Raw genomic sequence first — 20172 nt, forward strand, 5'->3', positions numbered from 1 at the left:
CTATCATTTACAACCTTTATGATCTTTAAAGCCTTCACACTTTCCCCTTCTGTTCTCCCCCAAACTAGATAATTTTTCCAGATCGCCTGCAAGGTTCCACTTCACGCTGGAGTTGATAGGTTCTCACTCTTGCAATCTGGTGGCAGGCAGGAAACTGCAAATAATGTCACAAATACCAGTATTCAGCACAAGCTCCGTTCCTGGGATAGCCCAGAGTTATCCTGGTGGCTGTGCCCCAGCACAGCAGCTGTCAGCAGTGTCTCTCATTCCTTGCTCCAGTCTGTTCTGCTTTCTTGCTGCCGTGGCAAGAGCTGTCACACAGCAGAGCTTGTGCCTGAGCGCCTGCGGTTGAGATGAGAAGTGCAGGAGCTGCATAATGTCTGCGCTGAGCATTGCCTTTTTCAAGAAAATAAATCACTTAGTCATCTGGTTTCCAGAGGTTAACTCTGCAATTTGCAGCAAATTTCTCGCTCTTGTCACCTGTTTTGCATAAAATGGTTGGTTAGATGCTACAGGCATTTCCTGTGACAGTCTCCTCGGTGATTTAGGCTCATGTGGTTTACCTACTGTATTGCACAGGAACATTAACTTTTCAGCCACGTGTGAATTTAAAGTTTCATGAAAATATCAAAATGATACATGAAAATGATACATGAAAATGATAGTCATAATTCTTTATATGTAGAATGTCAAATTTTAAAGAACAGAGAGCTTGGCTAAACATCATGTTTGGTATTTTAATATTCAGAAAAGGCAAAAGTACCAGTTGGTTATCAAAACTGCTGAATGAATGATATGGAAGGAAACAGCTGGGGAGCTACAAGACTTCCAAAAAGGACAACAAAAAAGCTCTGCACGTTTTTTTTTTTCTCCCTGTATTTAACCTAAAAATAAAATAAGTTTTTAAATAAATTTAAAAGTATTTACAATCTTTTATCATTAAGATCTTTAAAAACACTCTTACATTGTGTTAATGCAAACACATAATCTGGTACTTGCATGTCTTTTAAAGTGTGTTGTAAGAACTTTTCAAGAGATGCACACATGCAAAAATGTCTTGTGCTGGAAAGATGCAAAGATAAAGCAATTTTGTTGTCCTGTTCAAAAATTCTGGTTGCCTTTTGCAGTGCTGTCTGCTTGGCCTTTTCCCACCAGAATTCTGGTATAATGATAAATTATGCAGCATGTACAGAAATTGTTCTCAAGCCTATGTTAACAGTCCTGGTAATATATTTTTTTAGGTTTCCTCTACGCTCAGAACAGTACCAAACGCAGCATTAAAGAGCGACTTATGAAGCTCTTACCCTGCTCGGCTGCCAAAACGACATCTCCTGTTACTCAAAGCAAGTTTTATTTTTCACTTGACTCTTTTTTTTAGGTTTGCATGTGTCAAAAGCTATACTTTCACTAACTGCTCGTCTGAGGGACAAGCTATCTGCTGAGGAAATTGTATGGTCTGCTGTGGTTTGAAAGGTAGTGATGAACAGCTCTTGGGGCTGATGACACGTTTGTTCATGCACAGCAAGGTACCAGCTGCCATTAGGAGCTGCTAGGCTGGGACTCTGCAAGCTAACTGGCATTCGTTGGTTAAGTTAAATTCTTGTTCTCAATGTATTTGAAGAGTGGCATCTGTTTGGATACATCTGTGCATGTGTCTGTGTGTTTTTGGTGTCTAGTGTGTAGGATTGTACCAGCGGAGCTGGGCTGAGAGGAAAGGCACAGCTCTGCAAATCTTGACTGTGTAGCATCGAGTCATCTAGGGAACAGAACCTAATATGTGTGTCCGAAATAGGAATAAAAATGAGGTGGAAAACAAAATAGGCAAGTGTAGAGGTAAAGCACACTGACATTTCCTTTAATGTTTTGATCCTATCCTTCAGGAAATAAAATCTCATACAAGATGCATTACACACAGGTGCATTATATATGTAAATACATACCTAGAGATATGTTACAGCAGTAGTAGTAGTATCTTCTTCTATAAAATGCTGATAGTTTAAAATAACTGATTTTAAAATATCCCTGTGGGTCCTTGTGGTCTAGTTTAATTCTGGGTGCTTATGTGAGCACCTAAAACTAGAAGCTGAGTGGTGCCCATTCTTCCTGCATGCTCTTCTTGATAAAGCAGGCCCATCAACCAAAGGAACAAAACATGTCCAAGAGCAGCTACCTGTTTCCAGGGATTATGGAGCAACCTGCAGCAACTTGGCTGCTAACTTAGGCCTCTTCTATAGGTGCTTAGAGATAGGTGGACTGGATATAGGCTTTATTCCTGCTTCTCTGCTTCACTTTATTCCATACTTTCCTCCATAAAGTACACTCTGGTATTTTCTCTCCTCTATAAATTATTTGAGAGCTTAAAGATGAAAAGCACTGAAGATGTGGATGACAACTTGCATGGTAGCTTCAGTTGATATGCTTTACATCAAAATAGGGTAGTTTAAAAAGGGCAGTTACTGCAGTCACAGCTGACAGTAATTCATTAAGTGGAGGTTGTTTTCAACTAAATGACCCGAGTATAGTTAGTCCTAGACTAAAAAGGTGTTGGTGATGGTTTGATCTCTCTATTTGAAGATGTTTTGAAAGCAATATGTTATTTCCTTGCACATCTCTATGCAACCATTTTTTTTTTTCTAATCAGGCAATACAAATATATTTAGAATCAGCCCTAGTGAAAAGCTTACATTTTCTTACTGAGAGTGTAACAACAAGCCAGAAGGGGAGTCAAAGTAAAACTTGCATCAAATGTTTCATATTTGGGAATCAAATAGTAAAAGGAGAAATAAAAGTCAGTATTTTGCTCTGTGTTGTAGTCATTAAGACAATGCTGCACTAAAATGAAACTATTATTGTAGACACTCAACATAATTGTCTAATTTTGACGTAATGTGCTATTTAATTTCTGTTAGCGTAAGAGAAACCACATTCAATGTACTAGGAAGTCAGAAATACCTGCAATGATGAGGTGAATTCTTCAGAAATTCTAAAGGGTACATTTTCGGAACAAGAATTTTGTTTAAAAAAAAAAGACAAGACCTGAATTTGCATCTCTGTGCTTTTGCTCTGCTTCTTTACTTAAATACTGAAGTGGATACTTAAATGCTAAAGATGGGATCAGACTCAATAGTTAATGGGGAAGATAAAGGAGTATTTATCCAATTATTAAATGGGCAGGGGTTGTATATACCTCAGGGATTCTGCAAGTAAGTGCATGTGCATAATTTTAGTATTTGTGGACTGAAGCCTAACTTTGGATGTGCTTTTCTGTTTTGTTTCTCTTGCAATATTTTTTTATCATTTTGTCATTTGATGAATTGTAAAATGTTTCTCTTTTGACTGACATATGTTAGTCTTCATGCACAAAGAGTAGTTAAACTTTTAATATTTTAATATTAATTTTAATATTAATTTTGCTTATTTTTGCTATTTTTGCTTATTCCTGTGTACTCATTTCAATTGTGTAAGTTTATATACTTTTTGGAAAGCAAAAAATAATTCTTGTAGTAAATACAGAAGTAATAAATATATGTCATACTGACAAATAATTGTACTCACAAATCTGTATATATTTTCTAGCTTAACACATGATCAGATATTGGAGTCTGCATCCATGCTCAGAATACAGATGTCTGTGCAAACTGAAGTTTTTAACTGAAGTACAAGCTGCATTCAGAGTAGTAGCATTTAGGAGGTGCAAGGAAGCTGTGATTTGCACTGTTACAAAGGTTTACCCAGAATAATAGTTTGATAAATTCAGTCCAGACATTTACTGAGAATTTAGAATGCAGGTTTATCTGTTCCATTCTTCTATTTGATTACAAAGTATAGAAGGTTCTTAGATCCTTGGGAAAAAATATTCATGTTTTAAAAATATACATTCTAAAGGTTAAATCCATAAAATGAGGATCAAGCATCTGAATTCTGTTCTCGGCTCTTTCACAGGCCATTGCTAGTGGTTTAGGAAGCCCCTTAGACACTGGCACTGCAGTGGTCTGTCTCTGTGAGGAGTCCGCTGGCCTGACAGGGAAGAATACTGATTTCTTTTACATTCAGTTAAGACCCCCCAAAAATGGGAAGAGTGGATATGTGATCTTTTGTTCACTCAAAGGCTTTGTGACTGAACCATTCATTCCCTAATAAACATTTCAAGCCTGAGAGTCCCCAATTTTTGACAATTGTTTTTTTTTTCCTTTTCACACCTTGAATATTTCTTTGATCCTTACTTCCATGAAAAGAGTGCCAATAGCATCTCATTAACAAAATATAAGACAGAGTGACAATTTTGTGAATTGATCTGAAAAGATTTATCTGAATTGTATGTCTATATATATTTTTAAAGATTATTAGATATTTTTTGCTTAGTTGAACCATATCTCCTGATGCCACATTTTTCGCATGCAGTGGGAATTTGCTAATAATGCATTGTAACAGAACAAAGCTAGTGATCTCAAACTGTAATTTTATGTTAATAGCATGTTTTATGCATACTTATGAGTTCTTACAAAAATTAAACTAAATGCAACTTGCTTCTAAGACTGCATTCTCAAGCTCTGATGAAATAAAATGTCTATACTTTGCCCTGTAGAAGTGAAAAATTCTGCATGCTTGACTTGGCTCAAATTAGATTTCAATACAGATCCTACAACTCTTATGCCAGAAGAGGAAAGCAATTTGGTTAAATTAGTCCTCAGTATTACAGAAACTATGTTTAATGGAGGAAATACTTAAAAATAAATGTATGTGTGCGTATTTTTGATGAGACACATGCCTGGTAATCCATATGAAATGTTCTTACTGTAAGTTCATTTAGTTACAGTTGTACTGAACTTCCATATTTAAAGTTCTACCTGGAATAAATGTATTGCTGTCTCTCATTTCTTTTAGGGAAATATTCATCCTTAATCCTTGAAGGCCTCATTCTTATTCATATAGATATTCTGCATGTAAACTGCACACCATGAAAAATTATGTTTGCCCTTTATGCTGTGCTCAAAGTGCAGAATTCTGTTGAATGTGCAATAGCAACCTTACGCAGTTTCCAAAGTCCAATTTCACAGTAGGAGAAGAACATTAAAAATAACAGGCTGATATAGCAAATTCTTGTTCATTAACTAGGCAATGGAAATTTGCCAGTATTTGGAACACGTATGGTGACAAATTGTTATAAAAAATCACTTTACTCAGAGATTTGTAGAAACAGAAAAGTCATACCATGTGGGCCATGCATGTTCTTGTAGAAAATCCACCTTTCAGTTATTATTATTTATACCAGTGTGTGATAACATCCAGAACATTGGATCAAAACCTATGCTCTGTGCTGTGTGCAGCCACTGAAACAGACAGGTTCCCTTTCCCAAGGAGTTCAAAATGAATGTTATTTGTCTTAAACGCTGTCAGAAGAACTATTCTTTACAAAGAATGTTCTTTAACTTACTTCTTTTTTTCTGTGACAGATATTTCTGCATCCTATATTTTTGTTAAGCTTTTTTCCTCTATCTTTTCTATCCTGCAGACACTGTAGAAGATGAAATGGAAATGGCCACAGTACGACATAGACCTGAAGCTCTGGAACTGCTGGAAGCACAGAGTAAATTCACAAAGAAGGAACTTCAGATCTTATATAGAGGTTTCAAGAATGTAAGCATCATCTTTGTGAATATATCATACCTTTTTAGGAGGACAGGCTGCTGCAATGACAGCAGTATCAAAACTGACAGTGAAACACAGTGGAGCTCAAGGAGTGAAATATTGCTTGTCTGGTCAAGTGAGGAAACATTGAACCTGCCACACTTGGGCTGCTCGATGTTCAAAAGATGCAGTTGAATTAGAAAGTAGTACTTTGATACAGAAAAGATTGAAGATGGTGTTGGGGTTGCATTAGAGGAATTTTTAGTTAGGTGGACAACGGTAGATTATCTCTTCACTCCTTTCTAGCTCCACGGATCTATAGGCTTGGCAGCTCTATTCATGGAAAATCATTATTTGTGATTTACTACTGATACATGGGCTCTATGGGCAGGGTCAATGTTCCTTTTTTTGGCAGGAAAATAACTAGAATTTCACAGGAACCCCCACTGAGGGCTCCCAATGCACCAGAGCCATATACCTCCATTTCCAATGTGGGCTTCTTGTCCTGTGGTTCTGGGGTTACTGCTAGCATGTGCATGGTTAGCCCGGGGAAATAAGGTGCGGAAAGATTTACTAAGTGCTATTAAGTTCTGGCACGACTAGTCCTCATTATACCCAAAGGAAAGGCTGCCTCTGATATTACTAATGCTGTACACCAAAAAAAAACCCTCCTTCATAATAATAAAAAGGATCCTTTTCTTCTAGATCTTTCATGTGATTTACACTTCTATATGGTATTACATGCAATTAAAGATGGATATAAAATATCTGGTATTGCATAAAAATTGGATATCAGTTACTAACAAATCTCAAGTGTGATGCTAATCTGTGTACTCAGCTATGAGTACTGCAGCTTTCCAGGTATTAAGTATGCTGCTGAGCTCAAGGCAAAAATAAACTTTATTGCATTTATCACCCTTGGATTTAGTTTTTCTTTTGGCCTTCACCTGACATTTACTATACAAATGAAATTGTGTACTAAAGCGTAATAGTGCTAGAAACACAATGAAGCTCAATTAAGGACTTGGGTAGTATGTTTTCAATAGCTAGTAAAAGAAAAAATATAAATCTTAGAGAAGTCTTAGGTATCAGGTATTTTGTAGTGAATCAAGACCATGCAAAAAGATTTGTAAAACACGTTTTTATTGAACTCTTGCAAGGCAAGTAAAATACACAGTCATTTAACATGTCCTGGCTATACATTACCCCCAGTACCAGGAGGTATATACTATTTGTCATTTTAGTGATTAACAGTGATTGCTCTTAAAAGCTTTTCATTTCCTCAAGGTACTAGAGAACATTCCCTTGTTAATGACAATATTCCCTAGGTATTACAAATCATGAGCTAATGTCTCTAATTATGTAAGGCAGAAATGTACTAAGTATAGCGGTTAAAATTGAAGAATAATCATTTTTAGTGTCTCAGAAATTAAGGTTCTTGGTATTTATACATGTAAAATGAGGTATGGAAGAAGAGAATAGGTTATGAGGAAGTATTTTAATTGATTAACATCTTACCATTTTTTTAAAAGGGAATTCCATCTCCTTTTATACTTTCATGTTCTAAGATGGATTACCTACATCAAAGCAGTTTTGATGATGATACAAAGTAATACATCTTTATTCAGGTGTGTCATTTCCTTATCAGCACATAGTAATCCAATATACACAACTATAAATGTCTTTGAATATTTAGAACTAATGAGCATGAACTTCAGTTCTTTGTGTTCAATGTAATTGCAAGATTATCAATTACTTTCAAAAATGCTTTGAAACATGCCTAGGGCTGGTGTCTGTTATAAAAGGGAAGCAATTTAAAGCAGTAATTTTCAGCTCAGGAATTAGAATTTAGAAATGAATGATTTCAGAAGTATTACATGAGTTTGGGGTTTTTTTTATTGCTTGTTTCTTTGTTTTGTGTTATATTAGTTGCTAGTGCAAAGCTTGGTGCTAGATCACAGTTTCCTAATCTCCCAAGAAAATGGTGGGGCTGTCTGCCTCAGCTCTACCAGCATGTTGCCCAGGGGGTTAGTCCAACTCTCATATTGGCAGTTTTTATCAATTGCAGTCGAAGTAGCTTTGGTGGATGTTGAGCCTGGGTGGCTTTGCAGTGCCTCCCATGGTTTGCACTCTAAGCAGCCTCGCGCGACATGGCTCCACTCTTCAATTTGTCATGCCTCAAGCCACCTGCCTTCTTGCTTTCCTTCCTTCTGGTTCATCTGAGCACTGTCCTGCCAAAATCTCCCGTATGTGCTTTGCCTTCTGCTTAGCCAGGCCTCTCCAAATGAGATCTTCTCCACAGACAAGACTTACTGGCACACTCACAAAGGATCCTTAATGTAGCACTTTCAAACCTCGTACTGAGTCTACCTTTATGTTGCTTGCCTCTCACCCTATTTCTTCAATAACAATACAAAACAAGCTAAAATATGGTAAGGATTTAAGATGCTGTAGCTCTACTGGTGTTACACTGCTATTAAACTAGATCTGCAATATCCCTGTAGTGTTGATGCTGGGATACATGGCATTCATCTGGCACCGCTGTGACATGGGCTGTGCTTAATTCAATGGAACTGAATATGCCCTGGACAATCCTGAACATATATTACTGTTGTATCATCAGCGAACCATAGAACAAATACTGCTACAGGTCTGACCATCTGATCATGTGCAATCCACATGCAGAAGTCAAGCTCCTTCAATTGTATCAGTAAAACTATACCCATAGGAAAATGCTAGTTGCGCAGATAACATCTTTCCCTCTGTAAAAACATAGGTTGCCTGTTGCTCTAGAGAAGGAATGGATGGTAACTCTATCCTTACACAAAGTCTAAAAATTTAGGATGTCTTCCACAGATTGTAGCACTACCATAAGAAAATGCATCTGCAATAATGCAAATGACAATAACCCTGATGGCAGAACTGGAAGAAATAGAATGGATAAGATTCCACGTATACATATATACTAAGATGATGATAATAAATCATCTCTTTCTGAGGATCTTGAGTATCTCCATATTACAGTATTTAATGGTTTAGATGTGTCAAAAAATCCTGAGTAAGAATACTGAAATTATTTTTGTGTGTGTGTTTCCAATAAACTTTTTAGTCTGTACATTTTTTCTCTGAAGAGCTAGACTGGTTCCATCTAAATTACTAGTCTCCTGTTTTTGACAGTGCTCAGTAGTCGAGACTCTGGGAAAGAGCAATAATTCTCCTAGTCCCTAATGATAGGGCTTCTGTCACCTGCCATTCTGTGACCCAAGTACTTCTGTGCAGCGTCTTTGTATTTTACATACTTTGGCCAACTCTTCTGCCATAAACTTTTATAATTACTTTTTGAAATCATTAGTGAGTTTTGATATCCACAACATCCTGTGAGAAATTAACTCCAGACTTTAATTATTTCTTCTGTGAAAAATAACTGATTTATATCTCAGACCTATTGCCTTTCCTTCTCATACTGCTATGAAAAAAATGAAAATGAATAACCATTACCCTATTTCTTTTCTTGAGGACCTGCAAACCTCCAGCACTTATGTTATTTATCCCTTCTTTTCCTGACTGAACATTTTTCTGTATATACGTTCCATTATATGGAACCCCTCCCAGCCTGTTACCTGAACCCCCTATAGTTTTACTGTGTCTGTTCTGAGATGGGGATGACCAAAATGTTACATCCATGTATTTATTATTTATGACTTTAAGTTACTTGCATGTACTTCTGCTTGGCTTCATACAAGAAAATGAAAAGTATTACTGTTTTTTTTCCTGGAGTCTAAGTGACATTTACAGAGTCTGGTTTACTCTATGCTTTCTCTTTAAACAAAAATAGAAAGGCAAACCTTTAGAGATATTTTCACTGATTTGCTTTACCAGTGCAGGAAAATAGCACTCTGAAACCGGCCAGTAGTTGAGGCCATGGGAGCACAGGGGCTCAGGGAGCATCTCTGTGTGCACATACTGGCCTGAAAGCTTGGCAAAGCCTTTCAGGTTGCACTGCAGTACAGCTGATGTTCTAGGAAGCGACGAGTATGATTGCAGAGAAGGCCCAAAGAGACCTGAAATTGCCCGTTTCAAGGATGGTTGTTTTGGTAGTGGCTAAGTTCAACATTTAAAAGACAACAGGAGATATACTGAAGAGAGTGCAAGGAAGTTGGGAAAAGAGCCTACAGATGACCTAGACACTGTTATAAGGAGAAGAGCCAGGGGAGGATTTAGGCCTGAATTCAGTAATATAGCCATTTTAAAGCTTTTATGTTATCCTTGAAAAATGAGCTTAACAGAAGTCCTGAGCCCTCCCCAGACTCAGAAGGTGCCCCAGTGCTCTGGTTTTACAGTGTTCCTGCTCTGTGCCTGATGAATTGTTGCTCAGCTGCCATCACAGTGGGACCTCTCCATTTTGTATTTGGCTTCTTGTCATCCCATTTCTTGTAAATTGAAGTCGTGATTGCTGCAGTTATTAACCTTTCAAACCAGTGGCTCTGTGGCAGGCCTAGTACAAGTGGCACTTCACGATAAATTGCCCAGACTATCACGCGTGTGCTCAGCAGGTGGTCTTGCTTTCTCTTTCATCCATTGATAGATTTCTCACAATTTTAAAAAAGTCCTTGAGCTATGACATATTACTGTTTTTAAAATACTGAGACAATGCTTTTGCGGTATGCCTGATACTCCTGTATTAAACTTAAATGTTAATGATCTTTTAATTTTGGTTGAGTAATCTCATCAAAAATTCTGTGGAATGTCATGTTAGGAAATGTCTAGATATTCATTTAAATGTGAAAAGATTTTGATGAACATTTCTCTCACCTTACTTCATACCAGGGAAGGTGTAAATTGAAACTATGCATATGTTAAAATGTCCCTGGATACATACTGTAGCTTTAAATAGGGAGCTCTATAATTGTGACATTTATTGGGAAACCAATGTTTCTAAAACACCTTTATTCCCCATTACTGTTGGGAAATGAGGCAAACAATAAGAAAATAGTGGTACACTCAGAGATAGCTTTTTCTCATCATAGCACCCATCCGTGTAAGAATAGGTGTGTGCTGAACTCAAAATATGCTAATTTGTTAAAGACTTTCCATTTCAGTTATGGTTTGATGAAAGCATTGAATTACTGTATGTTGCATTTGTGAGTCTCACAAATTTTAATGAAAGGCTAAACTTTCTGGGTTGTAGAACTCATTTGTTGATCGTCTAGATCATTTGATAGATTTGCTTGATAAGATTCAACTGCTCTTACCAGGAAAAGTCCTTCCCTTTTGTTTATTGCTCTTTTACCGTCTTGTAGAAAAAAAAAAAAAAAAAGTTGAATGAGGAGAAAGAGTTTATTTTATCCCATTAAATATATTGAGTAATAAATAAAAAACATCAGAATCATGCCATGTGAGTTTAGCCATCTAAAGTAAATCTGCATATCCAGCTGTAAGAATAATCATATGATATTTTTGATGCAGAAAGTTGAACTGAATGATCTCCAGAGGCCTCTTCCAACCAACACTGCTAGGGTATAAGCTGCTCATACTCAGATTAAACAGGTAATTTAATACACAGGATTAGCTAATTGTTTGAAAATGCTGTTTCTAATTTGTATACAGCAGCCTGATCTCTTCAAAACATTATGGAAGAACAGTGCAGATTTTCACATTCCTCATTGGAAAAAGTTGCTATAATAGACAATATCTGCATAAATACTTCCTTTTCTTAGGCTAATATTTGATATGATTTATGATATCTAGATAGTCTTGGCATTCTAGCATGAAAAAGAATGCTAGAGAGACACAATATCTTATGTTCTCATTAACATTAACTGACAAGGAGGTCAAATTCAAGTTTTGATGCTGATCTTTGAAAACCAATTCTAGACCTCCTATGATAAGTGCTTTTTGTTTTGTAAACCTTCCAACATTACCAGTTAGGCCCAACATGATCTAGAGCACTTAAGTTTAGTACCAGCTCTCATTACAGTCAAATTCTTGAGAGATAGAGCTTATCAAATGCTATTAAGAAAGTTTTCCAGATGAAAAGAAATCTGCTTAGGATGCCTGATCTCAATTGTCAGGTAAAAATATTAATCTGAATTCTAACACCGTTCCAAAGCTTTTGGGTATAAATATAAGGTGTTTTCATTCATTCATGAGAAAAAAAAATGATCTGCTGAGAATACATACCTCAAGGAACATGGGAGTGGTGTAGTAGCTGTTAGCTAGAGAACTTTTGCATGTAGTGCTAGTCAAAAAAAGTTAATGTAATTTATTTCAAAAAAATATAAATGGTGGAAGGGTGGATATATGCTTCACATTTTGCAGTATATACACTGTCTTATGTAAAACTTACCAATAGAGCTTTGAGAGTACGCCATTCAGTTGCATACTGGTTACTTGAGATTCAAGATTAATACAGGCTGAAATTAAATACAAAAAAAAAAAGAATATGATGGACAATGACAGTAGCAAATATATTTCTTCCCTTCATATCAGTATTCCAAGTCTCATTTTGGAATTTCACAGCTTAAAAGTGTTTTTCAACCTCCCCCATAGACACCTAAGGGGAAGTTTCACTTTATTGCATTTCCCTACAGACTTGGCTCTTCACAGGCTACTTGTGGTTCCCCCATGATTTAATAAGTCTTAAGACACCATAGCTTAGATGGCATGGGAATTTTGACAACAGCAGGATCTCTCCAGATGCAGATTTTGTTACCGACCAAATAGAAGAGAGAGACTAAAATAACTAAAATAACATTAGAAATCAATTAGAGGGTCTGATCCAGTTGTGCTGGCTAGTGTGAAGCAACACTAAAATCATCTGTCTTATCTCTTTCTGTATGTCTGAATGTGAAAAGTGGGATGTACTAGTAGCAGTGCTGGGTAGTAGTGCATGAAACATGTTCTTCTGAAACAGGGCATGGGGTGCTGGACACCACAGCAGTGGTGCAGACAGGCAGAAGTTGGAATGCAAAGGAGCGCCACCAGCTTGTCTGTCTGAATAGACTCAGGGATAGCGTTGGAAAGTGTTATGCCTCACACATAGAAAATTATTCAATTTGGGACACAGGAACATCAATAAAAAAGAATGAAAAAGAAGTTCTGAATATTGCTAGAAAATCAGATAGTAATGATGCAAGCTGAAAACTAATATTTGCCCATGTTAGAAAATCTCTGTGACCTGCTCAGCCTGAATAATCTAAATAATAAGCAACAGCACAGCGAATCTCCAAGTGAGCAAACCCCAAAGCTGGATACCATGTCTGCTGTAAACAGGCAGGTGTCTATAAATCATCTTTTTCTATATAATGAGATAATTTCTGAAGAAAAATGTAAAATGTACTTACCTCAAGTCTCCATTTTTTAAAAATATGGTTATTATTTACTTGTAGTGGCTTCAGATCAAATGTTTTCTCAATTTTAGATGACTGAAGAAAAAAAAATAGAAAGCAATTTTACCAACATAGAAGTTTGTTTACCGTATTTCAAAAGCACTGACATTCATTTACTCATGGCTTAGAGCAAAATTTTCCATATTTCAGATGGGGCTATGTGAAAATCTTTTAACAGCCTGAGTAAAAAATAATGCTTATATTCATTATATATTTCTTTTGGGAGTTAGTCAAGAAGCTTGAAACTTTGGAAACATCAGAGTAAAAATGATTCAGAGATAAAGTTTGACAGACCTGATGTATAGTTGTTAGTCCTCACAGATTTACAGACCTTAAGGCTTTCAGTGAAGACATTCATTTCAATTAGTCTGCAGTTGGTGGCAGACATGGGATTCTTCTTTCTGAGAGCTGGTAATGAACTCAGTCGCTACTCTTTTATTTAGCTTATGACTTACTGCTGTTCATGGAGGTACTTTAGCCTGTGTTCACTAGGGAAAAACTGTCATCTAGGGAATGATGAAGAGAAAAACACATCATGTGTACCAAAGACTATCTTCATAATAGCATTTGTTTAGTTCTGAATTATCTCTGAAAACGTAGGTGCTAAGGCAGTAATTAAGCACCTTACAAAAATAGTGTGGTTTTAATCACCAATGCCAATTAGAGTGCAGAGCACTTAATACCTCAAAAGATATTCTTTATTCAAGAAAAGCTGTTTTTGTATTTTGGTGAGAATGCAGTGCTCTGTGTTGTTTGAAACAGGGAACAGCCATTCTCATGGTTCTGTGGTCTGGCACATTTTCAGCAGAACTCACATCAAGGCATTACAGCAGATATTTTGAGTTGACACTTTATGCACACTATATGCCATCTGCTCTACCAGACAGTTATTTATTGTGACACATCTACATGGAGGCATACAAATGTTTATGTACCATGTGAGTATGCTATATTCTTTGGCTATACTGCAACTTTTTGCTGCAGCTGGACTAAGGATCACAAAGCTGGATACTTCATTTATAAAAAAATTACTGACTTCTTGATCTTGTATAATTGCTAATATCATTGCTAATATCAGAGAAGTAAAGTTTGGTGCAATGCATCAGTGAGAATGTTACCATTGAAAAATGCCATGAGTAGACACCTCTTGTTCTCCTTTCTCATCTGACCCTTTTTCTCCATGAGATGATTATTAGTTCTAATTGCTACAGACACTGCACAGTGCAAGAAACAGCTTAGTCTAAAAATTTTGATGAGTTGATTCAAACAGTTTTAAAAATTCATATTTTATTTCTTGTTACTGGTTTTCTTGTTTGTCCAAAGTATATATAAAATATCATAATTATGTTTTAAATTTTGTTCAAATTTTTGTATCTCCCCTTTACACAGCACTTCTTTCAGACAAGGTAGACAAACATTTTCTGATGAATATCCTGAGCTGACAAAATTACAGATGAAATACATACATTTTCTGGTAATGCTTCTAGATGGTACAATTCAAACATTTGAGTCCTGAACACTCTAAAACTTTAGGTTATAGACAGTTATTTCTGTGCTGGGATTTGTTCTGTATTCCATGAATTTCCATGGAATTCCATTTTCATTATTTTCTGATAATTTTAAATGACATCAGCAATGTCTAGGTTTTGCCAGAAAATTAGATAAATGGTGAAAAATGGTGAAATTTTCAGCTGACTGGAGTTCCTTTGATTTCAACAGAATTAATTTCAGATGAGAAATTTCTTTTGATCTACATCTGTGGTAAAGATATATACTGATAAATCACCAAATAAAACAGTATATCAAAGGTGGCAAAACATTAAGTATCAGTCTCCAATCGGTTTCACAGATATGCCTTGGGCAAACCTGGATTCACTCTGGAGTGAAAGTCTAAAATCCAGGATCAAACAAAGCAAATATTCTTCAGATCAGCTGGCCAGTAGTGCAGCTGCTTTTCGTTCAGATTATTTGACTGATTCTCATGTGTCTAACTCTCAAATAAGGAAATTTGTTCAACCCAAATAGGAGCTAATAACTCAGAAGGCAACATGAGTCAGTAAAAACATGGGGAAACTAGAAGTCCACAGACTCTGCCAGGTGGAAATACCAATAACCTCCTTTCTGATATAGAAAATACCTGACACTGAAATATAAAGCACTGTATGTGGTATTTGTAGCAATTAATAATAATTCATTGGCCCATTTATGTCTACAACCCTGTTCAGACCAACTTTACCACCCAAAATAAGGTATTGAAAATAATTTCTACAAGTAAGCCTCTAGTAGTTGGTTTTAGTAGTATTTACCCCTGATATATTATCTGCTGGCAATTGTAGGTATTGGGGCAACAGACACATGATTGTGCTTGCAATTAAACATACCTGAAGTGAGTGTAGGATTCAGGTGCCCAGAAAGTGAACTGTGAAGTATACAGAGCTTTGGCCCAACAGGCAGAAGACCCAGGTTCAACAACTGATTTTATTTCTTTACTGCAGAACAATCCAGTTCACATTCTTTATTTTGCCACTTTTCTGAATTTTTTTCCCAAGTTGACACTTAGTCAGTGTATTTCTCCAGAGCCAGGTTAATGAGTCAATAAAACTCACTGTGCACTATTCATTATTATTAATGAAGCTTTAAACAGGCAATGTTAACTTACCTTTCATCAAATCAAAATAAAAGAGAGTGACAGAATGTAAAACTATAGGACCTTTTAATCTAATATGAAAGCAAATGCAAAATTAAATTCAGATGGAAAAGAGTAAGTGAAGGGTTTTTTTTTTTTTTTTTTTGTGAGATTTGAACTATTGTTATAGATTCACCTTGTTTGGGTACTTGTTTGGAACACTTAGTTCTTGAATTTATAATGTTATTCTTTTAGGATGAAAATCTTGCCTTTCTTGATGTGTGTGGCAAATCTTGATTGTTTTCAATAGGACATGTCCAAATGTCATTAAGATTTTGAGACTTTCTTTGTGCATTTTTTAATTAGAAGAATGCCCACATGAGGATAGCAGAGCTTTAGACTGCAAAGTGGCAATTAGGATGCTGTTCAGCTCCTCCTCCTGGCATTAGCTGTCTGTGATGAAGAGAACCACAAGTTCTTTCAGTCTACCAGACATCTGCAATTTAGTGGTAGTTAGTGCTAAAAGCTTCCATTCCATGCCCCATAAGATATGCACATGAGGCAAAGCCAAAACATAAACTGTATTTCTTTTTTTTTAACTAGTAGACATGTCTCCATTGTCCTGCACTTTTATAAAATATGATTTTTTTTTCAGGTTTATTGAGAATCATTTTTCTTGCCTCCTACATGATGAATACACCTCAAAAGAGTATGCAATCAATTCTCCTGGTTGAGCTGCGAGCGTGCTGGGCCTCAGCAGTGCTCCCCACTGCTGACCAGAGGTCCTGAACCCAAAGGCTTCACTCTGCCTATTGTCATTTTGCTCTTTGCTCCCACACTGACACAGAGTTTCTTTGAGCAATAGCTTTTGGAAAATCTAAGGGCACTCTAAGGAGTTTTCTGCTCTATCTTCCAGTCCAAATTAGGGTCCTAAGATTTAAACCCATCTTTTTATTATTAATTTAATTATCTCCACACTAGATATTCCATGAATAAGTCAGAAAGTTGTGTTCAGATTTTGATTATGTACTTTTATTGTTTCTTACTTTTAAGTACTAAAATTCTCCAGATTTTAGTCTAGTATCAGCACTTAGACTTGATGAAATGACTATTCTGGGTTTGATTTAACAAAATAAAAAGTCAACTTTCTATATTGCTGAAAATAAATAAATTAAATTGTATAGCAGCTGCCTCCCTCAACAAGAGATATGGGACCATCACCTCTAATGGAATCCATCCTTTTCTTATTTAGTTGTTAGAAACTAAGTGAAAAGTTAGCAGGTTTTGCAAGAAGTTTTTATCTCAAGCAATGTCATTCTCAAGGAAACTCCTTAAGGAATCATATTATTAGGAGAAATGAAATCTGTGTCTTAAGTATACCCTGCATGAGGCATATTCTATTTTCAGATATGTCTGCTTCTCTAGTTATCTTTTTCTCTCTTTGCTATCCATTATAACTGGAATATGTCGTCAGCTTCTTGTCTCCTATGCTGTTCATGTTTTCAGAAGTATATCTCAGCAAATATGAATTATCATTTATTTAGCTTTATTTCAGTAGTCAATTCCAATTATTTTGACTTATGTGACAAATTTTAGAAGTGCTGCCCAAAGCAGTGTATCAGTTATCCACACATGGGACAGGAGAGGTTTCAGAACAGTTATGAAGAGATGGTTTGTGTAGTTTATTTAGACATTTAGGTTTACTAAATGAGGCTGTCATTTTATATTCCTGACCAAACCTTAAATAGCATTCAAATATTTTTCAAATATCTTTTGCTTAGCTACGGAAACAATATCTTGTATTTGACTATCATTGTTTTATAAAACTTGTAATTCCACTTAAAGTTACTCAGATTTATGGTACAAAGAATGCCCAGGAAGTTTGTTCTGGCCCTACCATGATCATCAAAACCACCAGAACTCTGGTTATTGTTTCTGGTTTTCACCAGAGGACCTAATCCTGTTTCTGATAACTTCAGACTCTCTTTTATAAACCATTATGCAAGCAAGCATATTCATTCTTAGCTTTGCTGGGGCCCCTCTCTTCACAGAAAATGTTGTTAATAATGGAAAAAGTAACCTCCTCTTAATGAATAAATGCACCCTTTATAGTGATAAATATTAGAAAATACAAAATTTAAATGATCCCTCAGTGCATTTCATCTTAATCCATCTGCCTTTCCTACAGAATGTCCCTGAAAAAAACAGAGTACAGTTGCTCTTTGAAAAATACTGAAGACACATGAGTTGGGACACACTTCCAAACCAAATGTCTTGCATGCAAAAATGTGTGCCTCAAATGCAAAATTCTCTGTGGTCTACTGTCTTGATTAAAATGAGAATTTAATTTAATGTCAACACTAAATATTGACTCCCAGTTGCCTTTGTCATAGAAGAAAATCAGATCCTATCAGTTATTTTGCTTTAGACGCTAAGATTGCCTCATAAAGACATTGTGCTGCACTTAGACTTTCTATTTTTCAAATATGATTATAAAACATATTTGATAATGGTGGAGTGTGCCAAGTCTGATAGCGTGAGAGGAACAAACCCTCTGGCAGAAGGATATTCATATGGTTCCTTCATCAGTGAATTTTCTATTTTTTTCAGGGTACAAGGAGCTTCTAAACTCCAGCTGCTTTGGTTAAAAAAATTAAAAAAAAAAATGGGAAAAAAAGAAACAAATGCACAAAAGCTTCATGGTCTTCAAGTGGTGAATTAGTCTATACTGAGATCTTGATGTTGGAGACAGGTTATGTCCTTCATCCTGTCCAGGATATGAATCTGAGTGGGTTAGACAAAATTCTCCCTGGGTGACCAGCATTTGCCATCAGGAAGGCGCGTGTCCTGCCCACTCCTGTGATTTCGGGTGTTTTCAAGGAACCTGACCAAAAATGCTAGCGTGTGTGAAATCCCAGAAATAAAGCAAGCAGAAATACAGCCTTCCCAAGAGGCAAAGCACTCTGTCATTTCTAAAATGTTTAGAGCAAACTCTGCCTCTCAATATTGGGAGCCTGGGCTCTGCTATGCTTAATCTATTTTAAGGTTCCGCCTATTTGGGAAGTGAGAATAGTAAAATGCCCTCCTACAGGGCCTAGCAGGGCCAGAGCTTTGAAGCAACGGGGACTCCTCCACAAAGCACCGCCTGGTGAGCATGGGGTGGGCCTTTCAATTCTTATCCATAGTCAGGGTATTTATGCCAGGGCTAATAATAGGAAACCAAAAATTAAACTAGTTAGCGGGCACTGCTGAAGAGAGGACAGCCGTGATGCGAAGGGATGCTGGCCTGTGGGCACCGCATGGTGGGAGCAGCCGAAGTACTGACTGCTGCTTACTGTGCGAAGTCACACGCGCCGGGTGGGTACCAGGCCCCTCATTTCTGCTCAATTTGGCCTGAAACCTGCAGATCTTTGCTGCACTAAGGAGAGGCTGGGAAGGAGCTCCTGGTTGTGCAACTGCCTTTCACTAGGAGGCTCAAAATGTTGTGTGTTTTTGCTGTGCCAGTGTGAAGTAGTATAATTTTTATGCCTAAATTGTAGCAAAAAGCTTTATCAGATGGGAGGAGACTTGGAGGGATTTTCTAAATGTATTTCATAAACGGATGTCACCAGAGACAATGCCACTTAAACTCACTGACTTCCATGTCATTCCCTGAGATTGCTCAGTACTCTTAAGGCTTGTAAGTATGCTCAAGTATAACAAGACCATAGGATATTCTCGTATGTTTTGACCATAGGACTTAATCTTGCAAATATTGAAAAGAATAATGAGCTCTTTCAGGGGAAAATCTTGGCCCTGTTGAAATCATCAGATTAGTCTGATCTTAGGCATACTTTCGGGGCATGTTTCTGCTTTCCTCATTGCTGGGTAATGATTTACCATTTTTCTAAATGATTGCACAGAATTTTGATTTTAAAATGTAAAACAAGAATAGTTTTGATAAAGAAAAGATGTTGTGATGCTTTTTCTTTTTCTGGTAGAGAAGTCTTGAGAAAGCTAAGATGAGAAACCCAAGCAGGAAAAAAAAAAAAAAACCAAAAACCCCAAAAAACTAGTTCATTTTCAACAGGCAGGGAATTAAATTAGTGGTTGTCCCACTTCTGGTAGCACTATAAGTAGAAGTGATAATTGAAATTAAAAACACCAGTGGTTTTCAATTTGATTTAATTGAACACAGATTATTCTTTAGAGAAAATGAGTGAAAATCCATCAAGATAGACATAGGTCATTGTAAGCATATTCGTTCATATAATATACATTGTTGAACATTTTAGGGATAATGTTCAACAGACCAAAAGAATAGTAATGCTAGTCTTCTTAGAATTAAATCTTTCTTAAAAGTCATTTCATGAGTGTGGTTAAAAAAAAAACAGGCTCAATAAGGATAAGTGCAGGGTCCTGCACCTGGGGAGGAATAACCCCAGGCATTAGTACAGATTAGGGGTCGACCTGCTGGAGAGCACCTCCACGGAGAGGGACCTGGGAGTCCTGGTTGACACTAAGTTAACCATGAGTGAGCAGTGTGCCCTC

At 36.6% G+C, this 20172-nt stretch overlaps 1 protein-coding gene across 3 annotated transcripts in view; it reads left to right on the top strand.

The window, feature by feature from the left end:
- Window positions 1-20172, top strand: part of KCNIP4 (potassium voltage-gated channel interacting protein 4) — a 115863-nt gene that overhangs the window by 64480 nt on the left and 31211 nt on the right. For 2 of the 3 annotated variants that reach the window (XM_026052393.1, XM_026052392.1), the window contains exon 2: window positions 5513-5637. In XM_026052393.1, the coding sequence (XP_025908178.1) occupies window positions 5530-5637 (108 nt within the window). In that variant the 5' untranslated portion in view covers window positions 5513-5529. Of the gene's footprint in view, window positions 1-1241; window positions 1344-5512; window positions 5638-20172 lie in introns of all 3 variants that reach the window. The other variant, XM_026052390.1, reaches the window with a different exon arrangement.

This window comes from Nothoprocta perdicaria, unplaced genomic scaffold (assembly GCF_003342845.1).
Source record: "Nothoprocta perdicaria isolate Ctin4 unplaced genomic scaffold, notPer1 scaffold_88, whole genome shotgun sequence".
NCBI lineage: Eukaryota > Metazoa > Chordata > Aves > Tinamiformes > Tinamidae > Nothoprocta > Nothoprocta perdicaria.